This window comes from Sturnus vulgaris, chromosome 21 (assembly GCF_052056855.1).
Source record: "Sturnus vulgaris isolate bStuVul1 chromosome 21, bStuVul1.hap1, whole genome shotgun sequence".
Lineage (NCBI taxonomy): Eukaryota > Metazoa > Chordata > Aves > Passeriformes > Sturnidae > Sturnus > Sturnus vulgaris.
Window position 1 is genome coordinate 6,874,423 of NC_142263.1, and position 26,750 is coordinate 6,901,172.

General features: G+C 45.5%; 1 protein-coding gene across 8 annotated transcripts in view; it reads right to left on the reverse strand.

The window, feature by feature from the left end:
• Positions 1-26,750, reverse strand: part of COL26A1 (collagen type XXVI alpha 1 chain) — a 195,380-nt gene that overhangs the window by 123,325 nt on the left and 45,305 nt on the right. For 7 of the 8 annotated variants that reach the window (XM_014888030.2, XM_088177074.1, XM_088177076.1 and 4 more), the window contains exons 2-3: positions 19,227-19,349; positions 9,042-9,145 (exon numbers count right to left, since the gene is read on the reverse strand). In XM_014888030.2, coding sequence (XP_014743516.2) covers positions 9,042-9,145; positions 19,227-19,349 — 227 coding nt within the window. The remainder of the gene's footprint in view (positions 1-9,041; positions 9,146-19,226; positions 19,350-26,750) is intronic. The other variant, XM_088177075.1, reaches the window with a different exon arrangement.

Below are 26,750 nucleotides of genomic sequence, written 5' to 3' on the forward strand. Positions count from 1 at the left end.
TCTCTGAGAACCACCAACACAAACACATGCAGGTACCACAGTCCATGAAAGTTTTACTTCACAGTCCATGAAAGTTTTACCTGTGTGTCAGGCAGTGCCATGGATTATTTAGTAGTAAATGTTACACCTGGTCAGAGTATCTGTAGCATCAAACTCCAACACGGCATTTTTCTCCTGACTTTAAAGCAACACTTCATTCTGACATCTTCCATAAACTCCATTCCCACCCCTGGGATCCCACTACCTTCAGAATCTCTTATTAAACCTATGCATTTAATTATTCCTGCCTCTGTGTGTCCTTGATCGAATCTCACTTCATGGATCCTTGCCCAACTCTACAATTCAATCAAGATTTAACAGCATTTTAATCCCAGTCTCCCACATATTCCCAGTACTGCTCAGCCTCTGACACACACAGATCTGATTAGGAGGGCTCTCCATTCCTTACACCAACTTGGGAATGGAATAAAAGCCATGCTGGGCTGAGCACAGTCCCTGGTACAACTCCATTTGCCACCTCTGCCCAAACAGGCACAGTGTGAACCCTCACTAATGACAGCACTGAGTTTCTTTTGAGTGAATTGTGTGTTTTGCAGTTGCACATTTCTGTAGCTTCCCAAATGGAGCTGTGCTAACTTTGCTGCCTTTGTCCTTCTAACAGGCTCACATAGAGAAGACAGCATTGAAATGCATGGAACACGATTTTGCCTAGCACTTCACATTAAACTGAAATTAAACTCCACCAGAAATTATTATTTGGAGGAACACTTTTGGTTCCCCATTTAATAACAAGGAATAGAGCAAGAATAAAGTCTAGAATTCAGCAACATGGGAATTCAATGCTTACCTCTTGCTTTCCACTTGAGGTCTACAAAACATGAAACCAATCTCAAACTTCTCCAGAAAATCCACCTTTGTTCCTACTTCTGAGCTTGCAATCCCAATTCTACCTGGATCCCAGTTCCTTGCAATCCCATTTCCACATGGCAAAGGATCCCAGGGTAGTTGTAATGGTGATTTAGGTACCTAGTAAATCTCTTCTTCCCGAAGAAAGCTTGTGTGGATGAGGCTTACCCTGCTCACATCCTGCCCTTGCATAAACCCTCCTTGTGTTGATGTTTTTGAGCAGCCCACAACTGGAATTAGCTACCACAGAAAACACAAGTGTTACTGTACCAATTGCATTAACTTGTTTAATGAAAAACCCATGTAAAATAAAGAGGGAAGAGGCAAGAGTCCCTAAGGTATAAATAGGAATGTGTCCATCTGCTTCACCCCCAAATCTTGGCTCCAGTTCAGCTTGCTACCAGCTGCACCACCCCATGTACTCTGCAGCCTCCCTCAACCTGTCCCCTCCATCTCACACCCCCTCAGACACATCCTGCGTCTCACACATGCAAAAAGTTTGCACTGTCAATAGCTTGGCTTAAATTTATTAAAAAACTCTTTGCAAGAGTACCTTAGCCTGTCCATCTGCTCTCTGTGGAAAGCTGGTGATGAAATCTCCCATCTTCAGGATCTTCCTTTATTCTCGTGTCTTTAAATCTCAGGAATACAAAATATTTCTCCATCACTCACACAAAGTGACAACTCACTATTACATCAGTTCTGCACAGGTCACTTGGAAGTTGTGTGGTACAGAGTATGTTTTTGTCTCTCCCCCAGTATTTGACAAGACAGAAATAAGAGATGGCAGCAGGATTCTGGACAGAGTCACACCTAGGGGTCAAAGTCCTGAAAAGCTGGAGCTTTGTCCCTCAGCTTTCCCTTATCCTCACCAACATTCACATCTGCACAAGTCTCCACTGCTTCTAGAGGCACATATCAAAGAGAATTAAAAGTAAATCAATTACTGCACTAAAAAGAAATTACACTCTGCAAACCAGGCCACTCAAATATTCTCCAGCAAAAAATTCAGTAAGTTCTTCCTCAAGGAACCATCCCATTCAGCACTGTTTGACAGCAACATTAAATCCACACATTTCATAACTAAGCCTTTGAAAAGCAATGGGGAGGGAGCTGTAATTTCGTAAGTGCTCAAAAATTAAACACAAACCAGCTGGTTAAGTGAGTAATAGCCTTGCAAAGTGAGTGAAAGAAAGAGAGTCCTCATTGCTATCCCTTCCCACTGTGGGCACATCAAAGGCCTAAGCATCATTTCCTATTCCTGATTTTTTAAAAATAGTCAGTGCAGCAGCAAGGAAACCTGGAAACATTATCAGCAGGTGGGTTTAATTCTTTTTCCATTATTATCTGTAATTCACTTGAAAGGCACCAAACTCATCAGTGGACAGGAATTAGAAACTATTCCTCTCATTTAGCTCTTCCCTGTGCAAATGGGAGTGCACACTCCAGAAAGTACCAACTTCTGGTACAAACACAGCTCCACCCTTTCCCCACCACCTCCAAGGGAATGGCTGTGGAAAAGAGAGATAGGGTGGAGTTTTCTGGGAGAATATTTTTCCTGACTTTGGTACTAACTCCATTTGCAGGATTCACAGCACAGCATGTCACATGTCCCTTTTTCCAGAGGACACTACACTGTCAGCAACTCCCAAAGGCTCTAACAATGAGAGACTCACATAGGGGAAAAAATACAACTCCCTTCTAACAGCCTCAAGCAAATAAAATTTCATCATTGTGAGGATGAATGGGAAACAAGTGATAATTTAGGGGAAGACAGGAGCTCTGAAGGAACAGCTACATGAGAAAGCAGCATGTTAAAAGCTCAGGATTGCAGGAGGCAGTAAGGATTATGAAAGGTTGGATGGGCTCTTCAGAACCCACACCTCCCAAGATCTACTCTAGAATAATTCAGGAACTTCCTTGGGTGCAAAACTTTCAATATCTAACTAATCCAACCACAGGAGATGTCTCTGAGCTTATACAAGTCTAAAACAAGTACAGAATGGTTTGAGTAGGAAGAGACCTTAAAGTTCATCTCGTTCCACCCTGCCATGGGCAGGGACACCTTCCACCAGCCCAGGCTGCTCCAAGCCCTGTGCAGCCACACCCAAGGGAAGATTATCCTCACTCCTGATTAAAAATAAAGCAAATTCATAGGAAAGTCATTCACTATAAACAAGCGAGTCCTTCACTTGTGAATTAAGACATACACAGTAGAAAACATCCAATGTGTTTGGGAAAGCCAGCAGCTTATGAAAATACAAAAGATACTCTACATACCACAGTAATTTGATGGCTAAAAACTTTAGGACCGTATAATGGTACAGAATACAACTTTCCCACTCATGTTAAGATAACATCTGCAGATATTTAGCACTTCAGATATTTTGACATTAGGTGCTCAATAAAATTCTCCCTATTCAGATTAGAAATGTCCAAAAAAATGAAACTACTCAGATGCTGGAATGCAGTGTCATAATATTTGGAAATCTACAGGGATTTTATTTTTTCTTTTTACTATGTATTGAAAAGGAAGATGAACACTCAGAAATTGTTCAAGTAGTCACAAAGTGCTGATGCCAGAAAGTGCTCTCAGCAGGCTGTGGATAATTCCAGCAGTGACCACACACTCCAGGAACTCCTCAGTAAATGGGATCAGTTTGATCAGGGGTGACACAAGTCATGTCTGGCCTGAAGGCAGAGGTTGCTGACTGGTCAGCAGGGTGATGGGAGCAGACAGTGGGTGACACCTCGAAGGTTTGGGCAACTTCTGGTGGATCTTACATTGAAGAGGCCACCAGAAGCAGGACCAGGAGGTGGAACACTGGAGGGGAATGCTATGGAAGAAAATACTGGGGTAGGTACTGTCCAACACCTGGGACCTGCACCACAAACATCACTACTCAGGGAGCCACTTCCACATGTCAGCAGTTCCATCACAGGTGATTCACATGTTCTGATATTTTTTCATAAAATATTTTTCAAGGTAGATTTACAGAGATCGTTACCACATTTTACCACCTACTTACTAACTGGAAAACTATTAGTAAATTCAAGTTACACTTATCAGTCTGTAACATGTATTCACATAATTCACTTACTGTATCTAACAAACAAACTTTGGAAGATATTTTCAGAAAAAAAAAAAATTGCTGTGTGGAATCAAATGTTGTACTTGGTTTCAAAGGTCTCAAATCAGAGCTAAGCCACATTTCCCTAAAGGAATTACTGAACCAGTCTGTAGCAGAGAACTATATCCCTGTTAGATCTAAACTTGAAGGGAAGGAACCTCAGTTTGCCATGTTTGCAGCACAGAACTGCCCAGCCTGTCAGAGGGTACTGAAAAAAACCACCTTGGGGAGAATTTCACTGTTCACATGGAAGCTTTTGTTTTGTGAGAGGAGCTGGACTCAGCTGCAGTGGGCAAATACCACTGACCCAGGATTCAGCAGGAACAGGAACAGGCACTGCACTGCTCTGGCTCCCACTGTTTTCTCTTACATTTTCTCAGTTTCTAAGGGAAGATGAAAAAGTTCAGTGGCAGCAAAAAGCTCTGCTGAGGAAGGAACTGAGGAACTTGAGGAAAGGAGAACACACAAGCTCAACTCCTGGAGAGAACTGCTGTGATACTACAGGAGATGTTACTTCATAATCTCTGTGTTGCATTTTCACATCATGGACTGTTCTTGTTTTAGTGGTTCATGGGGAAGGAGGACAAGGCTTGGAGAAGTGAGGTCCCATTAGCATCACTTTGAATTCCCTTCAGAGCACTTCAATGAGCTTTCAGGTCTCTTGTTTTGATGTCCTTTCTCACAGTCTCATCAAATTTTGTCTCCTAATTGCATTTGCTCATTTAAGATTTTCCTGGCAGTGTTGTTCTGCATCTCTCCTCCTGCGACCAAGAAATTCTGTAAACCAGCAGTAAAAATTAAAAGGGTTTTTGCACTCTATCATACCAAGAGGAAAATCCTCATTTTCTTACGCTGGTTTGAAAACTGTAAACACATGGGAATCTGAGAGGTTTGAAAAATACCAGGATGACAAGAAAGATGCAAACAATAGTTATTAGAAGTAGATCATAATATTCCAAGAACTGAAATGAGGAGGGGGAGACTTAAAAAAAAAAAAAAAAAGTAAGTTCTCCAATTAAGCCATTTGAACAAGGCTGCTCAAATTTCCTATCTTACTTGCATTCTTAGGAAAGAAAAAAAGTAATCTTGCAATCACAATAGCATCACTTTAGAGGTGCTGAGGTTACTCTGGGAGCTGTTTCTTGCCCAAACAGCTAAGCCATCTACCATCAATCTGCTTCTGGGGTAAATAGGATACTGGCTACTGTCCCAAACTCAAGCAGTACAAACAAACAAGGAAGAAAGCTATTCTATATTTGTAAAGCAAAATAAAACCTTGCCTGGCTGGAGAGCTCCAGGGCAGTGCTGAGCCCCTGAACTTGCTGGGGACACTTTTCCTCTCCCAAGAGGTTGCACTTGCCTTTGAACTTTCAGCCATACAGAAAAAAAGGCCGAGTTGAAATGTCAGCATCATCTTGGATTCAAATCAATCAGCTTGATGCATGATTGCAACGGCTAAACCACTTCACCCCTGCACTGCCCTCATCCATATGTTCTTTATATCAGCAGTCAGCAGACTGGGTGGCTCAGTGCATTCATTTCCTGTCCTAGGCTTGGGCTCCACTTTAAACAAAACAAAAACCCCCTGAAACTGGAAAATAAAAGTAAGTATCTAGTGACAGTTATATTCACCAGACTGGTTTGCATCAAGTCTATTTCTCCATCCAAGGAAGTTGCAAGAAACCCTTTGGGAAGGCCTGGTACAACTGGTGATTTTTGACTATCAACTCAATGAGCAGGTCACAGTTCTACAAAACCAGTAAAGGAACTGGAGATCTTTCAAATACTGATACTTGGACTCAGTAGAAAGCAAGGAAAGGAAGGGGAGAAAGCTCCAGGCAGTGTCAGCTTGAAAAAGGAAACAGGATGGAAACAGGTTAATTCACCTCAGTAAATTAATGGCCCACTGAGAGCAAAATCTCCATCCACCTCTAGAGCTGGGTGTCCTCCAGACAATGATGCTCTTTATCAGCTTCAATGCAGGACTTAGAGGCCCAGGATAATTTAAATGTAAAAATGTGCAGCTTTCAGCATTAATGTAGGTGCCTGTCAGCTGGTGACAGTTAAGTGTTTACTGACTCAAGCTAAACTTACCAGCTGAGGATGGAGACACTTCAGTGGCTGAATTGCACTGAACAGCTTGCTCTAGCAGAGGGGAGTTTTCCCACTGAAGGTGTGTCACAGCAAGCCAGTCTCATGAGTGTGTCATACTTTGGGGCTAGACACCCACACTGAACTGCTGCTTGAGCAAAAGAAAAGCTGACCTGCCATGTGGGAGATTACAAGTTGTTATATCAGAAATAGCTGCAGCCTCTGAATGGCTTCAAATTCATTCCTTGGTTCACCATCTCCCTGTCCTGTCTTCCCTCATAAAATGCTAAAAGAAATAAATTTTAAAAGGGCAAGAAGGTTTGATATAAGGACAGATAAAAAAATAATCTATCCTCCATATATGCTACAGTGCTTCCAGAACAGCACAAAAAAAGGAGCAAATATTAACTCTGCTCACTGGGGGCTAAAGAAGGAATCAATAGATCTTATAGACAGATTTATATCATCAGGATGCAAATACCACCATCAGCCATGCCCCTGCACACACAACTCCCAGAACTCTTTTGTTTGCTTAATCAATCCATTATCTACAGCCTTAATCCATCCTGCTGAGGGAAACACAACCTTGCTGTTCCAAGACCCATTGGGAAAGGAAGTTCCCCTTCAGTGTCTGGAACCAGGAGATGCTGCAGTGGAAGCTCAGAGCCACGGCAGCTGCCATTCCTTTGGCAACAGTGGCTGCCAGAGAATGGGAGGATTTGTAAATTAAAAGAAAGCAAATTTAAAATAGTGCAGGTCCAGGCTGCCTCCAGTCATACCTACCTGCCATCAACTTCTAAAGCACCAGCTGCACATACAAGTGAAATGAAATATTGAGGAGCAGTCTAATGAAAGATGAAAGCATTTTGAGGTTCTGCCCTGCTAATTCACTGTGGCTTCAGCACTGCACTGTTTTTGTTTTGCTTCAGTTTAGTTTTCTGTTTCCTTTTGTCTGCTCTTTCCAGGAAGAACTCACACAGATAAGTTTCCCACCCTCTCAGAGGAACCAAACTTGCAGTAGGGGAGAGCACAGAAAGGAAAGAGTACAAAAGGCCTTATACTGGGTTGCCAAAAACTCTAAAACAGCCTCTTTTTAGCCTTTTAAACTTTCATTCCAAGTGATGCTAACATTAAGAATTAACATAAGGGGTAAGTAAATATTTCCATTTTAAAATTGGCAGCTTGAAGGGCATGCAGACTGCTAGCACCAGTATTTACACTAAAAACTAAGTGGCACAACCCTACTGCACTAGAAAGGGGGCTTTTTTATTTTCCTCTTTCATTCAAGGATGTGGGACTGTCAGTAGCACCAGATGTTTTAAGGAGAGGAAAAAAAAAGGTAAAAAGAATCTCACACATGAAAGTAAAGGCTTACTACTGGCTTTCTTCTCACACTCCACAGACCATATCCAAGCCCAAAAGAACAGTTCCACCTTGAAAAGTAACTGTATAAAATTGTCACCTCGTTCCACAGACCTGCTCCTGCGAGATCGCTGCTGGCTTCCTCAAACAAGCTTATGTTGGCTTTTTATTTCCACTGAACTCTGCTGAGACAGCTCTGGCACTGTGGGAGGGAGCTGGAATCTCTCCTTTGCACCAGCAGCCCCGCTAAGCTGCAATAACTCACACCTGTCCAAACCTCCAGGCACGAGCAGGGGGCTCCTCAGGTCAGCAGGCACATCCTCACCCAGCCACACCGGCAGTGACAGCTCTGCCACCACCCTCTGCTCCCCCTTCCTTGCTGGGACAGGTGAAAACTCAGCTGAACCACAGCAGCTTTTCCCAGGCTCGCTTCTTTCAGCATTATGTTAAAATGTAAAGCTCTTTCCTGCAGACTGCAACTCGGGGTAGTTTTGCCACTTTGTAAGGCTTTTCTGGAGTCTCTGGGAAGCTATTGTTTCCTCAGCAGCCTGGAGCCAGCTGCTGTCTGCAGCCATCACTCTTTGGGACTGTAAAAAGACAATTCAGGCAAATCTCTGACTAGGAAGTTGTGTGATTGGTATTAAGATATCACAGCACAAAGAAAACGAGTACAAACAGCAGACCCAGAGATGTTGGCCACCCCCAGTGACCCTCCAGCAGCCAGAACCAGGCTGTGTTGACCTGATGCAAATGAACAGAAAACTCCAGGCTGAGCTTCTCCCATTCATAAGCTGTGAATGCTCAAGTCAGGTTCAGCAAATGCCTTAATGCCTAAACCTGAAACTTGGTGGAGAAGCAGGACTTGTTTCAAAACTCCAGAAGTGACAGTTAAAGTAGAAAATGTTACAAAGGAAAATGTAAAACATGCCTTATTGTGGTTAAAAAAGGAAAATACTTTTTCCTCCTGCTCTGGAAAGAGCCCTGTGCTTTCCTCTGTGTGGACAGTACTGTGTTTTCACATGCACTGTGCAACATGAATGTTGCACCATTAAGTAAAGGAGCAGGTAGAAAGGGGAACCAAAGGTATTGACTCAAAGCTCTCTGGGAGCACACATTATTTATATCCAGATCTTACAGGCATAAAATGTTCAGAAGCAGCCATCCAGGGACCAGCTTTTATTGGACACAGCAACTGATGGTGATAACAGGGACAGGGAGAAGATAACACATGAAAAGGAGAAAACACATTTTCTGAACACAGCAGGGATGCCAAGCATGAGCACATCTCTAAACAAGCCATCCCTGATTCCCTTTGCTTTATTTCTTTGCCCCTCCCTGTTCAGGCCTGTTTGCAGCCATTCAGAATGATCTGTTTTCTAAGACCACCTTTCAGAGCTTTGTGTGATATCCAGACAATAAAAGGGAAGGAACAGGTGACCTGTTCCTGTGTTTAAGAGGTGTAGGGCATATTAAGGACCAAACCCCAGCTCATGGGGCAGCCAGTCCATCCTTGCTGTTCCACAAGCACAGAGACATTGCTGGAGAACTCACCCTCCTCACAGTTGCTCCCTGTGAAGCCAGGACAGCACCTCCACTCCAGCGTGGTCACAGTTCTGTAGGACATTTTGTACGTGGGCCTGATGAGAGTCCTGTAACTAACACAAACAAGGAGTCAGCACAATATAGCAACCTGCTTGAGGACGGTGCTGCTACTAATTAGTAATAATATTTACTAATAATTAGTGTTGCTACTAATTCATAGCACATCTTCCCCCCTGGATATATCCCAGAGCACCCAGCCAACCCCAGCTACAGAAAAAGGAGTCACACGAAACATCAGCAAGGATTTATTAGAGTGTGGATCTGATTCAACAGCTTTTCTTTTCCTCCTTAAGCCCTCATGCTCTACTGGCTCTGCCCACACCTCTCCTCCTGCAGGTACCACCTTTGTGGAGATCTCATCATTACAAAGTCCTGCATGTACAGAGATGATGATGTTTCCCACACTCTTCCTTCACGTGGACTCGTGTGACATTGAACAGAGGCTGGCAATAGCCTTTCCTCACTCAGCAGTAATGGTTTCCCACCTCCCAGGTGCCTTCCCTTTCCCCACCACTCAGACCTGGGATGTACCAGCACATCAACATGACAGCTACATCAGTGACCTTCCTGGAGCCTTTTTCCCAGTTATCTGACCTGTGCCTCAACTCTCCCCCCATCTGAAATAGGGTCACATCTTCTGCACCACAGCCAAGGTTCTGCAGGACAGGTCTGTGAGCTCTGTGAGCAGCACAGCATCCCCAGAGCACTGCCGTGCCCCCCTGGGAACTGGAGGGTGACCTGCACACACAGCAGGGCTGTGCAAGGCACAGTGATTGTGAAGTCAACACAAAACAGAGTTGCATAAGTGACAACTTTTCCTTTAAAACAGCAGCTCGTCAAAGTTGGCAGCTCGGAGTTTTCTCAGTATACAGCCAAACAAGTCACTGCTGCTATTCATGAAGCTAAAAGCAAACACAGAAGTTGCACTCTACAAGCTCCCCTTGAAATTCCTACCCTTATTTAACAGCCAAAAGAATTTGGCACACACAGGGAGAGTCTGAAGCTGTGGGATTACAGTGTTGCAGGCTATAGCTTAAGCTTGTCTGGCCAAGCCAGGCAGACAAGCCCTGAGCACCCTGTCCCTGGGGAAGGGAAGAGGCTCCTCCTGCTGAGAGGCAGCAGGAGACAGAGCACTGCCCCGGGCTCAGCTGGGCACGGGGAAAACAGACATGCAGCTGCATGAATCTCATCCAAAACCACTCCACGGGGAGGCAGGTGTACACCCAGGACAGCACTGCAGTGACTGGGAGCTGCTCCAAAGAGCAGGAACAAAAGCTTGCCAGGAGAGGCTACCCACGGTGTGTTGGAAAGGAGGGCACAGCTCAGCCGTGGTTAGCAGAGTTTTGGGGAAGCTGATTTCTCAGGAAGCTGTTTGCTGATGGTTTGTGCCAGCTGCCAAACACAGAAACTAAGTTCTCTTATAGCCACAGGAGAGGTGGGGCTGCATAAGCTTCCTCCTGAGCCCTGGGAACAGCCTCACCCAGAGACAGGAGAGCAGCGAGGTCTCCTGAGAACGTGATGTCCTCACCCTTGGAGCTGCCAAAAAGCACCAGTACGCTGCTAATACCCACAGCTGTGATCTTGTCTGGTATGGGAGGGACAGAGCCAGCTCATCCCACCTATTCCTTTGCTCCTGCACCCAGTGGTGCTCAGGAGTCCAGAGTCATGTGTGAGTTTGAGGACTTGGAGCACGCTGATGTAGGTGGACCTTCAGTGCTTTTCACAAAGAGACCTAAGGCACCAAGAGTTTAAGTGTCTTGCTGAGAGTCTCTCAGAATAGCTCTGGCAAAGCCCAGGAACTGAACCTAGATGTCCCAGCTCCCAGTCCTGGCATTGGACTCCAGACACGTTTCCACACATAAGCCCCGAGCCGTCAGTCAGAAGTTCATGGCTTTGTCACTAACACCACAGCTGGGTTTGACCTTCAGATGAAAGTCTCCAGCCTTGTTACCAGTGTCCAGAGCCAGCGTGTCTCCAACCACACCGTGATTTTAAAACCATGTTTCTGCCAACACCAAGATGTTAAAACTCTTTCAAACTTCATTATGAAGTGTGGAGAGTGGCTTGAGCCAGACTGGAATCTTGGCAGCAGTTCTGTGTCAGGGAAGTAGCTCCAGTTTAATCCTCAAGTGAGGGAGGACTTCTGAGGGCATGACAAGCGTGGAGCTCAGCTGTCACAGTCTACCACCCACCCCGAATTCCCTGGAGGAGTCCTGACGTGTGCAGCTCTGTTCAGCATCATGCTCTCTGCCATCTGAAGTGGGCCCAGCTTGCAAGTCCAGTTTGTTCTGAAGTTGCTCCATTCTTCATAGCATCATTTTTCCTCAATTTTGTGACACGGCACCAAGATCTGCTGTGACCTATGGTATCACATCATGCACATTTCTGACTGCTATTCCAGGAGGGGAGCAAAGAAAGCACCTCTAGCAAAGCATCACCACCATCTGACACTTGCAGTGTTGCAACTGAAGGAGATGAGAAAAATATATGGAAAAGCAGAGGGAAGGAAAATACCTGTTAAAGACCAAAAGCCTCTGAATGAAAATGTGTGGAAAACACAAGAGGCAGCAAAAAGGATTGGTGGCACAAAAGGGAAGCCTTTCCCTCGGATGGCACTCAAGCCACAAACACCAGCACAGAAATCTGCCAAGGCAGAGTGCAACAGGTCTGGAGGAGCCACAACCTTGCACTGCTCAGGGAGCCAAAGGATGTGCTCAGCACACACAGCTCCCTTCAGCAGGAGAGCTCCGAGCACTTCGTGGAGAAGCAAAGTACCAGGATCTGCCACTCCACTGCAAGAGTCAGGAGCCATTTCCAGGGATTTTGCTGAGGCTTCACAACAATACCCCAGGGAGTGGGGCAACTCCCAGGGAAGAGCCCAGAAAGCTGAAGCAGCTCCACTGCTGCTCCTAGACCAGAGCCAACACACGGCTGTCCTTGGAGCTGCCTGATCCCTGCAGGATGAGCTACACGAGTTTGTCCACATACAGTTATCATTTGGGAAATAGCATCTCTTGCTTGTGGCTCTGAGTGGCTGCCAAGGAAGGGGTAATTTGGGGAAGGAGCATGAGCTGACTGATGAAATAATTTGGGGTACAAGGCTATAAGTACTGGAGAGGTGGGGACACCAAGGGATGGCAGCCTACAAGTCTCACTCCTCAGCACACAAGGACATGTCCCCCTTGCTTCCAAGGAAGTGTCACTGAACACAACAGGCAGACATGACACAAGAAAAGGGAAGAGTGTCACATTCCTGGATCAAAGCCTCAAAAATCAGGTCAAAAGAGACAGGCATGATCTCTGCCATGACCCAAGCAGGACAGCCTGTCACTCACAGGAAATGCCTTCACCCTTTCTGGACTTCCCCTGCCCTTTGACACTCACAAACAAAGCTGTTTGTGCACAAAGACCACATGAGAGGGAAGGCGTGAAACTCGTTTCCACATCACAAGAGAAGGTTTTGTTCCTCTGATTCATTCAGCCATTGCAGCTTGTGCCCAAGGAGACCTCAGTGACCCTCAGAGGCTTCTAATCATTTTTATTCAAGCCCCAGGTTGAAAGTTTCACCATCACTTACTGATGGGTTTCAGGATCACAAGATGAATGAACTTGCATTTTTGACTGGCAAAGAATCCAGAAATCAAGGAATGCAAGCTCTGTTTTGCCTGCTTCTCTTGTGGCACTGAAGTCAGGTATTAACCCAGTAGGTCCAAGCCCATCCATATAACTGCCACATTGTCTTCCAGGGACCCTCATCTTCATTACAAGTGCATCAAAATGCATTCAGAACAAAGCCTGTGGTAGTTCCTCTAACTCTTGGTCCCAATGCCCTGATTTACAGGCATGCCAAAACCCTGCAACTCTCCATAGAAAATCAGAGTGTTCTGAAAGCAGATTTCAAATCCATCAGGTTAAGTAAGAATGTATCAAAGCACTTGGAAAGAAGGGAGTTTAAGAGCTCTGAGGAGCTATCAAATATATATTTGGTTCCCAACACCACTCACCACACAGACCATCCTAACCATCCTCTCAAATCCCACCTGATTACACCAGGCAGCTCCTCTGTGTGACACAGACAAGACAACTTCACCTCAAACCCTGCTGATGCAGGGACGAGAAGCACCTTTGCCATCACATCTGCACTCACAGCATGGCAGAGACCATCACTGGCAATCAGCCCTGTGCTCCTTTTTCCTGCAGCCCCAGCTCTTGCAGCTTCCCTACCACAAACACAGTAGCTCCCCAGGGCACAACGTAACCAGAGGAGTTTCAAATATGCTCCTGCAGACACCAGATTAAAAAAAAAAAACCCACCCAACCTGCAGCTGCAGGAGTGTCAGAGCTCATTGTGTCTCCTGCCTTTGCCAATGGGGAGGAAGAAGACTCTGGTGTCTGGTTCAAACAACTTAGCAAAAGACTAAACCCAGGAAACACACTTATCTACCTGCCATGCCCTGCTGTCCACAGCAATACCCGACAGTGTCTCAGTCCCAAGAAAAAAGGCCAAGGACACAGAGACAGATGTTTCTATGCCACCACAGAGCAATCATCAGCTCCTGTCTTTATTAATAATCAAATGTCAGTGCTATTGCAGAGAATCACTGCAGCAGGGAGGAGGAGTGCTCAAAGAATGTCTGGGCAACATCAAAAGGCCTCAGTCAGCAGCCTGAGCATAATCCCTGAAACCCCTGATCCTCCACCTGTGCCCAGCCCTCGTTCAAAGCTGAGAATGCCCCTTTGTGCTACAGCTCTAATCCTACACAGCCAGAGCCTCTGTCTGTCCTGTTTGTAGGAGCACTGTTCATCCTGCATTTAGATCCCATGTGTGCTTTGGAGAGCAGATGCCTTTTTCCAAACACATTTCCCTCCAAGATGTGGAGTTGTAAGAGAATTAAACACATAAAAGAGTTTATGTGTAACAGGACTTCAAATAGCAATCCTAATGCACTGGAATAAGCTCTGGGATTTATTATTCAATTGACTGGAAAGCAAGAAAGAGAGAAGGATTTCCCTGTGGCATTACAAGTTCTGAAACGGAGGGGAAACATCATCTACAGGCCAATCTCCTGGGTGACAGATCCCCAACTTCTCCTACTGACCCTGTAGCAACAGAGTTTTCAAAAGCACAGAAGACCAAATTGGATGAGCCTGCAGAATTCCTTCTTTGTTATTCTACAAACTAGCTTGTAAAATCCCTCCGGGAGCAGTAATGTGTTCAATTTAAATGAAAAGAACAAGAAAAAAAAAAACCCAGCACTCAAAAACACCAAACAAGAATGATCCATGCAAGATGTGTAGTCTGCTTACACTAAATGCACAAAGCATTTGTGATAAGCCAAATCAGCTACAGTACTGAAATAAAAAACCAGGCAGTGACAGGCAGCTGGAAAGGGCATCACAGCCCAGATTTGCTGTGTTGCAAGAGCACTCTTCCTTCCATCTCTGCAACTTCTGAGTGAAGTTTAAAGCTAACATATGAATAACTTAATTTTTGGGGTTTCAATGACTTATCAAAGCAAGAGAACAGGTAAACCCATCCCTGTACAAGCCAGCTGCGGGTTTCCTGGAAAACCTTCAAAGTCTCTGAAGGCAGAAAATGCTGCAGAGACAGGAGACTCAAAAGCTCTGAGACAGCTCTGTGACCATAAGTTCAGCAAAGCATAGCAGGATAAAAACTCACACAGCCTTGCTGGGAATGTTCATTTTCAAGGATGAGTCAAGCAGGAGAGGAGCTGGAATATCCCACCACAAATGAAGAACATTTCCAGAGATGAGATGGGGATTTTCCAGAGATAAATTGGGGATTTTCACAGCAACAAGAGTTTGAAGCAGGAAGTGTTTGTCTTCTGAAGGCTGTAACAGCACATGATCTGCCAAGGTCATTCATCCCATCCATTTACCTCCCAAGACACTACTGACCACAACAATCATACACAAATATTCTAATCAAAACTAGGCTGATTTTGGCCAACTAGAGAATAGCAAGAAGTTGCCCTATTGGGTCATAAAAGCAGCACTGACCTCTTCCTTCAGGCGAGGTAGCATTGCTCATCTGAAGGCACAGGACATCACAGGAGCTCCAGCAACTGAATGCAGGTCTCAAAGCAGGGCAGGACTGGGCATCACCCAGCAGCTGCTGCAGCCAAAGGATGGCTGAGGAGAAGGGTCACAATCTGGGTGCCTGGGCTTACTGGGAGCTGGGGACAACCACACAGGCAGTAGAGAACCAGGGATTAGGTTACCATTGGAACCCCAAGGCAGAGACTTTGTCCCTTCCTGCAGACAGACACATGGCATGTGAGTCTGAGCTTCAGCCAGGCTGCTGGAGAGCTGCCCCTGCACCCCAGAGTGTGACACAGCAAAGGCACAGCCTGTGGCACACAGGAGCTGAAGCCTTCCCTGCACAAACGGAGGGAGTTCAGGAACAGATCTGCTGAGGGAAATCCTCCAGCCAAGACTGCTCCAGAGCAACTCAGCACCAAGCTAAATAAAGAGCCTGGGGTGGAGGGCAAGACCAGAGCAGCTCATCCCAGCCCAGCCAAGATGACAACACTCCTGCTAAAGCTGCTCTGCTGCAGCTTCCAGGAGCGAGTGAATGGACAGCAAGGACATGTCACAGCCAGAGCTGCAAGGCTGGGATCCCACACATCCTCCTCTGGCAAAGGCTTGACCCCGAGCTGCAATTTGTGCAGTAAGGGAAAGAAACCCAACACGAATGAATGGGAGACAGGAAAGGGATTAAATCCTTGTCTGGCCCCATCGATGTCTGCTCGTGAGTGGAGTCTCTGTAGCAGAGAGCCCCTCTCAGCTGTCACCACGAGTCTGAGAGATGCCTTTTTCCTTGGCTGACGTCCCTTTTGCTAGTGAGCAGCCTGATAAGGGGTGCTGGCAGAATGAAAGCTCTCCCAGATATGGCTGACTCCCTGTAAACAAGGAGATGAAAACAGTTTGTTTCAAATCACAGCTGGGAGAAACACTATAAAGCCAAAATGGTGCCAATGGCTTACTGACATTTTGCATTGCTTACAGTCACACAGAACACTCTGTGCCCTTCAATTCAAGCTCAGACACCACAAATCTCCCTAGAGAAGAATAGGAGAAGGCCAAAAGACACTTTAAATTTACTTTTTTTAGCAAAAGAAAAGCAGATATATTTATATTACCTAAATAACCACAGGGATATAGAGAGCAAGAACATTTTTAGTGACTACCAAACCTGGAAAAAGCCTGACCTAGCCTGAAGCTAGACTTCCAGAAATGCCCCCCCAAAAAAAGAGGCTGGTACAGACAAGGTAAGGAGGAAACAGAAACAAGTAGTGCATCCAAGCTGAGTTTTGTGCTCTGTTCATCTTCTGCAGGGATTTACAGAGACCTGTCAAAGGCACTTGTACAGCTTGCTGGCTGATAAACACTTATAAGCCCCTTTGAAGCCAATTTCTTAACAGGAAAGGCACTGCACTGCCTTGTGACTGGAAACTGTTTTTCTCATTTCTAGTTTTTGTACACAAGGAGTTTTCACCTGAAAACACGAGATGGGCTTTGCCTGAATCTGGAGAGAGATTGGTGTTTCCTAAAAAGATCATACTCATTTTGGTGAGAGAGGAGGACAAATTTTTTTTTTAAAGTCGTTTTAGAACTTCAGCTTGACTCCAAGAAAAAAGAAAGCCACTTCCAGCATCCCTGTGGGCTGGCAACAAAATAGTGCCAGGCTGCTGTGTGCTCAGAAAACACCACCTCAAGCACACAGCCTGGCTCGGGGTCCCAAACACTGTCCACAGCAGTCACATGTCACAGGAGCCATTCATTCTCTTATCAAAGTCAGGTGCATTGCTGAAAACAAACAACCATTACAAAAGATGTCTTGGCTGGGGGTGACTTATCCCAGAGCCCATTCAGCTCTCAGGATCTCAGAGGATCCACCTTTGTGGTTACTCTTTCTTGGGGTTCTCCCTTTCAGACAGTGGCAGTAGGGGAAATTATCAAGGACCTGCTTTACCTCTGATAAGTGGATGAGTTCCAGCATTTTGTCAGCAGCTTCCTGAGAGGTCCTTGGCAAAGAGGTGCAGGGTCTTTCTCTGCTTTATACAAGAATGTCATACAATGTGTGGCCAGAGGACAGATATTATTGGCATCTCCCTGGAAGGGTTCCATCCTCTTGTCCTGCATTTCCTCCCAGCTCAAGGGAGCAGAGCATTGATGTCCTCCCATCTCTTTGGGAAGGTTTCTCCATAGTGATCATCTTCCAAAAATGCAGCTCCTGTTAGCTGAGCTTTCACCAGCTGAAATCTTGAATATTTAATAACCCCAGCTTCTTTCCATGATATTTTCACACAGAAAGAAAAATTGAGATGTCTGCTGCTGTTCTGCATTGTCTCCAAACAATTGGACTCATCAGGCAAACAAACCAAACTACATTTGAAACTGAAAATGTTCCGTGAACAATGTCACAACAGCACACACTGCTCCTAAAGTCTCTGGGTTAATGTAAGAATCAATGGCATCAATCAACTGCAGGGGCCCACAAAAAGAATTTTTACTAATAACATGATCAAATGTTTAGTTCTTATGAAATTCCAGTCGTGTTAACAATGAAAAATAAGTAAGATTTTTGGCAAGTTTAGGAGACAAGGTGAAAGCTCACAAGTTTCTAATGACAATTATGTGCCTAAAAAGCCTGGGAAATTAAAAAGCTTCAACAGAAGTTTGGCCATGACAATGTAAAATATGAAGTGTTTCAACCACAGCCTTGCATAAAGACCAAAGAGACACCAAAGCAGATATATTACAAGTGAAAAAACTGAGACTGACCACTGGCCAAGTGGAAACTGGAGAACCAACAATGGGAACAGCTCCATGCGAGATGTGAATTCTAGATGAAGTGTCACAAGAACAGCGAGGTGGCTCTCAGCCTGCAGTCACCTTCTGGCCAGGTTATCAACTACAGGAGGACCTCAACCCTGTGGGTGAGTTGGTAACAATAACAATAAAAGGGCTGAGCTCTGGGAGCTAAGTTATGGCTTGTCTACTTGGGAAATTGTTTTAGAAGCTAGGTGCAAATTTAGAGCACAATGGCTTTTTGCCCCAATTCCCAGCTGGGTGGTAACACTGCTCTGCTCTGAGAATGCCTTTCAGAGAAGGCAAAGCACAGCAATGCAAAGACATTTTACTGAAAGGTGGTAGCTGGGGACAGCTATTTCACACTTTGTTTTCCTTCTTACATGTAGGTTCTAAGACTATAAACGATCGAAAGGCAAAGCAGGCTCAGGGCAAGTTTTTGACACACAGCTTTTTTTTAAGCTTTTTTTCTTGTCTGAGGAGAGGACATTGTGTTTTGATGTGTCTTTAAAGCGTACTGAAATCCAGGAAGTCTAAAGGAATTCCACCCTGAAAGATACAGGGCACATTACCTTTGCCCCCATTGCCTGTTAGGGATTTGATCACAGCTTTCCAGAGTATGTGATCAATATTACAGCCCTGAGTACACTTGGTACCAACAGGTCACACAGAAGCACTGATCCAGCATCCCTGCTCACCCTGTCCAGTCACTCAACATTTATCTGCTCCCATGCCTGACCAGCAGCAGCCTCCCGTGTGGCACTACAGCCTGAGCTAAACTCTTTCACATAACTTATCCTAATACTGAGGTCTTTAAATTGAATTATTTGTCCCCAGGCTGAATTTTCTCCCCTTTTGTAAATGTAACTGATGTTGTCACATAACTTCTGCACTAGAAGTGGCTTAATGAAAAATAACTTTATGTTTCAAGCATCTTGTGTAAGATTATATCACCCAAATAAATAGGCATTAGGTAGGTGGAGAACGTATATTAGACAGGTGGGTTCATGTAAACTCTCTTGTATAAAAAATGTAATATTTTACCCCTCACTGTGCTTGATTTGTGGGAACCTCCACCTTGCACAGAATAAACAATGCCTCCTTTCTAAAGCAGACCCTGTCTGTGCTTAGACACCTAAAATTCCTAAAATTGGAAGCCACACTTACCTTCAGCTGTGTTCTTCAGTCACAGCCCCCCAAGGCAGGACCCCCCACCCGACCCTCTGATCCCAGCCCTCACAACCAACCCAAGGGGAAGGGCAGGAGGATTTGGGAAACATGAGATAAGAAGATTTTTACCTCACTAAGTTGGCACAAGGTCCTGGCCAGCGGCAGCTCTGATAAACTCTCTGGATCACCGTTTCTGACCCGTTCTGCACCTGGCAGGACACTGTCCTTGTGACCGTGTAGTGACACCAGTGCCTGCAGGGAGAAAAGGACACGCATTAGTGAGCCAGCACACACCAGAGTGCAGGAAAAACACACCAAGAATCTGGGGGGGTGTGGGGTGGTCTCTCCTGCCAGCCAGAGCCAGGCTAACTTGCCATCTTCACTTCTCACCCTCTCCTCCCAATAGCTGCAGAAAGATTCCCAGCTCCTGCCAACCTGTACCACACATCCAGTCATGCCTCTTGCTTGGTTGTCAGAGGCTAGAGTTTTACAGTGCATAATTTAGTTCTGTGACTTATCAGAAACAATAGGACTTGAGGAAAAAAAAAAAAAAGAAGTGTTCCAAATCTCCTGATAGTCAGCTCCCATTGTACTGGCCTTAATTTCATTCTGCTTGTTATGGTATCACTCCCCAGCCTCCCACCATTCTAAATGACAGCAGAGTTGGAAAATTCTGCTTTTTGGTGTGGTGGAGCTCTCTGTCAGCAGGGCTTGAACAAGTCCTGTTGCTGTCCCGCTGAGGTTACTGCCTAAAAATGGGCAAAGGAAAATGCAGGAGTGGGAGGGATGAGTGTCTCACACTGGAGAGAGAAAGAGAGACAGACCCCTCACTGCAAGGTGTACGAGACAAAGAACTGCAGTGTCAGCACAGAGAATTCAGACCTAGAGACCCTTCAGGGACCTTCTCTGAAAAATTAAAAAAAAAAAAATTTAGGTTCCAGTGACATGCCTGAGGGGGTACCAAAAAGGATACTTTCATTCCCCCTTCCAAGCTCATCTTTGCCAAATATTGGTTCACGTTTTTGTGAATATTTTGGTGTGGAATGTTTTGTGATGCTTTTGTACATCAGTGTAGTTAACAGGTTTGAGAGTCACTTTCCTACTGACTGGGGATCAGAACTGGGGTCACTGTGGGACGTGGAGACACCAGCTTGTGCTCCAAAACACACCCAGTGCTTGTGTAAGCATTCCCTGCTGAACCAGAGCCAGACCCTGGCTCCTCATTTATCTTAAAGCAAGAGCCCTCAATAGAGCCGATCCCTTCAAGCACCACAGTGAATCCCAGCCTTGCAGATCAAAAATCAAAGTGGAAACGCACCCACACATCCCTTTCTCCTTCCTTAAACCACCTCCTGTGTGTCACTGATTTCCCCAGAACACGCCATTTACAGCATTTGTTGTTTCTTTCCCCTTTTTGCATTCCCCTCCCATCTCCGCAGGAATCCCTGCTCTCTGGATCGCTCCCATTTCCATGAATAGGAGGCACACATGCCAGGACCACATGGGGCCAGCGGGCTGCTCGCTGACCCTTGGGCTACAGGCTGGGAACGCTGGGACACCCAGGGAGGGCTGGCTCTGTGCCCAGTGCCACCAGCCCAGCAGCAGCGACAGGGCTCAGCACTGCAGCTTTCCCTGGGACACTGCTCCTGCTCACCAAAATCCCCCTGGGATTCCTCATCAGGGAGCCCAGGTGGGCAGGGAGGTCTTCCAGAACCACAGATCTCACACCTGTCAGGGATCAGGCACTCGAGGACCCAAATGTCTCCACTGACATTTGCAGCATCAAAACAAGGGGGGGAAAATAAAGTTAATGAAGCTTCAGATCACATGATGGCATCAGATCCTTTAACGGGCTCAACACAACTTCCACACAAAGTTTAGGGAGCAGGACCAGAAGAAACAACAGGAGCTAAAGGCTGAAAATGTGATAATTCAAAGTAAAGTTTCCTTTTACATTTCCCTTGCACACTTGGTGCAATCAGCCATTTGGTCTCTCCAAGCCTCAGTCATGGGGTTTGTGCAGACAGCAGCAATATCTCCTCATGCCATGGGAACAGCCAGCTGAGCATGGAAGGAAAAGCAGCCAGGAGAAAGGGTGAGGATGAGAGGGGTTGAGAAAAATCACAGCCCTGCCTTATTTACCCTGAACATGTTTTTAGCCCAGTGCTTCCAGCCATAGGAAGGACAGCAGCTGTGCATGAGCCTCAGAGCAACAACATTTCATGTCAGGTAAAACAACCTGCACATACACAGAACCTGACAGTAGAATGGCAGAATAATGTGTCCTGAAATCATGAAAACCAAAAACTTCTCGTTAAGATGTGAGGAGTGAAGGAATTGTTCCCAGGGCAGGAGAGGAGGGAGGCAGCAGTATCCACACTAGCAACATGAAACACAGCATGAAGGGGCACAAACACTGGAAACAAATTCAGAACAGTTACTGAACATTTTAAATCAGAGTATAATTATCAAGGACTTGAGTGCCTCCCCTCACTTTAACATCATTTTTTCTGTCAATGAAATCCAAATAAATATTTAATTACTCACATTATGCTTTAACTGTTTTGTAGATTATATGTGTGTCCCTCTGACCCTCTCCCAGAGTCAGCTGGGAAGTGCTGTTTACAGGATACATGGATTATCCTACACTGATCATTTCACACTAATATTGATTTTGCTGGGCTTAGGAAGCAACTCATCCCACTTTCTTGGCTACACACAAGGTACTTGTGTGTCAGATGGAAAAAAAATAAAAATCAACTGCACTCTGAAAAAATTCTTCATGTCTGATGCTGAAATTAGACAGCTTCATATTCCTGAAGGGAAATGAGGTGAATGAAGGCAAACACCACCACACACCTCAGAAGAGAAAGACAGGTGATAGGAGCAGACTCTGGAATTGCCAGAGGGAATCTGGCAGACAATCTGCTCTTGTTAATGGACACTGGCAGCTCAAAATTGCAACTCCTAAGGAGAGAATGGAAACTTCTTTAGACTTCCCTTGCATAGACACAAATTTAATGTCATCTCGCTCCTTCAAGGATTATTTTCAACCAGTTTGGGAGTCTGGTACTTCATGTGTGGCTCTGGAGGTGCAGGCTGCCTACATCAAAAACTGCAAGAAAGGTTAATTATTCTAAGCTACACACAAGGCTGAATCTGCCAGGACTTCTATTCAATAGATTTTCTTTCCAAACAAGCCCCAAACTGCTGTTATCTGAGTAGGTCTCACATTTTTAACAGCTTATTCTAAGGACCAAGCAGAGCAGGTACACACATCCCTTGCAATCCAAGGAATTTGGCAATCAGGTTGTAATTTCTGCCTGGGAACAGCCTTTCATGGAAGACAGAGGTGCTGAACAGGACTTGTTACAGCCTGGTGACAGCACCTTGGGCAGCAGTTGAAGATAAAGCTGCTCCCAATCTACAGCACATTGGGGTGGGGACAAACCCAACACCTTCCCAGGTTCATTCCTTCACTTGGCCTGCTCAGGGACCTGTTATAAAAGGAATCAATCACTACAGGAAGTGAGAAGCTTCCCCGAGGCTCTCCACACATTGCTTTCCTTGCCTGAAGCCATCACCTGGGTTTGCCAGGCTGAGCAGGACTGGCTGCTCATGGCAGGGTAACAGATCCTTCACTCAAATCCAGGGACAGCATTTCACCTTCCTGAGCAGGAGCACAGAGAGAGCAGTGACAGTGATAAAGTACCACACTTATCACCTCATCTCTAAAGCAGAAACACCAGTGTGGGCATTTAAAAAAATAAATAAATAAAAGGACAGACCCTAAAGATACTCAACTAATCAAATGTGAACACATTTCTCCAAATTCTCTCTTTACCAACAGAAGAGAGAGTTTGGTTACAAAGGTACCCATAGCCAGGAGTGAAAGGTACCTCACACACTTGGCTTCTCATAAATAGCATAATTTTTCTACAAATACAACTGCTAGGGTTTTTTTACTGTGGCACACAGGAAGGTGAGACAAAAACAGGAACACAGCTGGTCAAGGATGCATTAGGACATACAGCTTGGAACTGACTGCAGATAAAATAGCACAGTGATTACAACAGAAAGAAGACAGACAAAACCATCCCAAGACTTCTCTTTGCAAGCCAAAAGTCAGCAAGAACAGTCTCCAGAATGCAAGCAGGCTTCAGACAACGTGACGAAAGGCCCCATCATGGCTTCGAGAGATTATAAATGACCCTTTATATTATATACAGATGCTAGGAAGGAAAGTTTAGGATTTTAACTGGCATGCCTCCAGGATGGCAGAGAATATATTGCTGCTTATTCAGAAAGAATATTCCAACCAAGCAAACAAAATGATCCAAACAGCAGCTCCTTTAGGATCTCATGCATGCTCATCACCAACATGTTTAGCATGATGTTCTGCAGCATCCCATGGAAATGGTCCTTGCTCAGAGGGAGGAGTTTCACTGGGTCAGTTTCCTCCATCTGTTTCCAAAGAAACACCCCCTCCTCTCACACTCTTTAATTCTTGGAAGACTTTCACAGACAGAGGATCTGCAGATCATGGCCTGCAAGGTGATTTAGACAGCTTCCTTCTGGGGCTACAGACCAAGATCTCAGTCTTGATCACAGCTGACAACGTGTTTTTCCAGAGGGAATGGGGGTGTTGATGCCAGCAGATATCTGATCATATTCACTGTGTAGGTTCAGGATGTTACTGGGGACCCTTCAGACTAAATGGAACAACAAAACCAATGGTTTGTTTCCATTTGGAGATCCTTTGCAAACTCCTACTTGGAGATTAAACAGCCCTCCCTCAGCAGATGCTGAGGTGCCTGCTCTCTGCTGACTCAGCAAAAGCAGTGATGGATTCAGGCACCTGGAAGACACAAGAAATCCTCACTTTCCAGAGCACGTGGGGAACAGCCTGAGAGGATCTCACAGGGCATCCAGGCTTACACAGAAAGCTGGAGGTGCAGTTTGCTGCTGTAGGCAAGCACCAGAGACAAAGCCATACCTGCCCCCCACTGACTTTCTGAACCTCCTGCAGAAGCTGATTTGGACTCAGTTCACTCCTGGACATTCTGGATGTTTTTACAGCCTGTCATCCAACAGTGAGAGAGAAAAGGGACTGCAGAGGGTAGGAAAGTGTAAGGTAACACATAACCAAGCTAAAATACTGTAGATTCCAGAAGAGCCATACACTCATATCAATTAATTCCTGGACAGCATAGTTAGAGCAATCATTTCATGGATGGAAAGACACTGACAGGAAACTTCATCTTCCCTCCCTTCTCATCACTGGGATTTGCACAGTACTGTTTCCTAAGCCCACAGGGTGCATAAGGGATCTCTCCATCCACCCATCCTCTGTGAATGTTTAGAAACACTCACACCACAGCATACAGAGCCATCCCCAAAAGCAGTGTTTGCTTCTTTCCTAGTCCAAACTGCTCACTTTTTCCGAGCTTCTCTGTGTCCTGGGAGTCCCTGGAGGATGTTCCGGGTGGTTCACAAGAGAAAAACCACCTGGCTCCATTTCACTGGAGAAGGGATCACAAACTGAGCAGTGTCAGAACCACCAGGCTGACCTGATCAGGGTGAATCGGGATTGTGCAGCTCACAAATGGAAGTGGCTGCATTCCTGCCTGATCAGCTCTTTCAGAGGGGTGACAGTTCAGCACCACACACAAACCCAGGGCTGCTGGGACAGACCTACAGCAGGCACCACCTCCCACTGGACTGAAGAACGTGGCTCCAGCTCCCAAAATCTGTAGCCACCAAGCACACCACACTGCCACCAGCTCAGAATGCTTCCAGCAGAAGCAATGCTCCCAGCTGGGCTCTGCACAAAGCCATTTGTGCTGATGTAGGGCTGAGTAAAATGGAGATCTGGTGTGGGGTCGGTAGAGTTAACTGGACAAGCCAGAAGGAAGAGAATTCTTTCTGGGAGTGGGAGAACACAACATGCAGGATAATTTCACCAGCACCTGTTCCATGTGTTTGGGCACAAACTGACTCTCCCCACTCACAATAAATATCACAGAAGTCTCTCAGTAAGGTTGGCATTTCTGATGCTTGTGATTTGCCCTAAAGCTTTGTCCTGTGTAAACAACTGCACTGAATTATCTTTTTGTTTCCATAAGGATAACACACTGTGTGTTATACTTAGCAGAGATCAACATTTAGGGCACAGAAAACAGTAGGAGTGTTTTGATAGCTAGGTAGATTTCCCCAAGTTTCCTCACAACATTTTTCACTGGAGCTATCAATTTCCCTGCAATCCTAGCGAGGAATTTCAATAAAATCAGAAGGTCACTGACTTTCACTGGGAAAAAGTTGCTGTTCTGACTCCATGAAAGCAGAAAGTGCCCTTTTCTCTGTGTAAATGGTACAGCATCCCATTTGCTCTGCCAGAACAGCAATCCATGCACTGTGTGCTGGAACCCAGCACTAGGAGGGGTTAGTTATTTATATATTCCCTGGAGGCCAGGAGCAGAAGTTGCCCTCTACATGCCAAGAAATCCAGAATCAAAGGCTGCCACGCTCTCTGGGCTATCTCTTCCTGAACCATCCAGTTCTATAAAACAACATTATTCCTTTCTTATTCACAAATACACACCTCCCTGAATGTGCTTTGACTCTCATCAGGATCAAGTTTACCAGCTAATCCAGTTGGCTGTGACCAGATTACTCTTTACTGCTGTGACCTGGCTAAAGAGGAAACAATCCCATCACATGTTACTGGAAAGCTCAGATAAAAGCCAAGCTGGGCTTATGTTTCCCCTGTTCTTGGCTGTATTCATGCTCTCCCCAGGTAACCAGGTTTTAGGATCAAGGCTGTCATCCAGCTCGTTGTCCAGCAAGGAGCCAGCTACAAAATTCAATTGTAACCAGCAGTCTCCACGATATTGGAATGTTGTGTGTTGATGGATTGATTCAGGATTGCCTGTAGATAAATGGACCACTGCTAGGGAATCCAGGAAAGACCACCTGGCAGGGGTAAGAGGCTGGCTGTACACAAGCTTATGATGGCAGGCTTCAGTTCAAAGCAGATTCTGCTCCTCCATTACAAAGTTTTAAGAGGCCTGCAAGTCAGAAGCCATGACAAGCCACAGTAATCTTGTTGTCAATATTGATGTTTTACGCATGCCTTACTCCCACTGAGCACTTCATAGTCACTAATAGAGGTTACCCTGACTCCTGCAAAAAAAAAAGAGGGAAAAATCTCTGTAACAGCCCATTCATTTTGGGAAAGGAATAAAACTGGAAGGCTGCTGGTGTTTCTGAAGCCAGACAGCAGCAGCCATTTGAAGCAGCAGAGAGCCAGAGGCACGAACAAGAATGAGACAAGTTCCAGGTCTCCCACTCTGCTGTGTTGGTCAGACAAAGATTGGAAGGAACTCCAATCTCTCTGCACACACCACCACTCCACTCCCACAATAAGAGTCTGAACAAAGTGGCCATAAAAATAAGTTCTGGCTAGCAGAGTAAGATGGGACAATTTATCCAGGAACCTCCCAATAGCATAACCCTTCCTCAGAGGGGCAATATGTTCTGTGCTTAGTGCACTTCAAATACTGACTTGCCAATAGCAGCCTTAAGTTTTCCCACACAAAGTGGATTATCAGAGCCTGTTGGGGGGAGTTTAGTCCTAGAGGAATCTTTACCTTA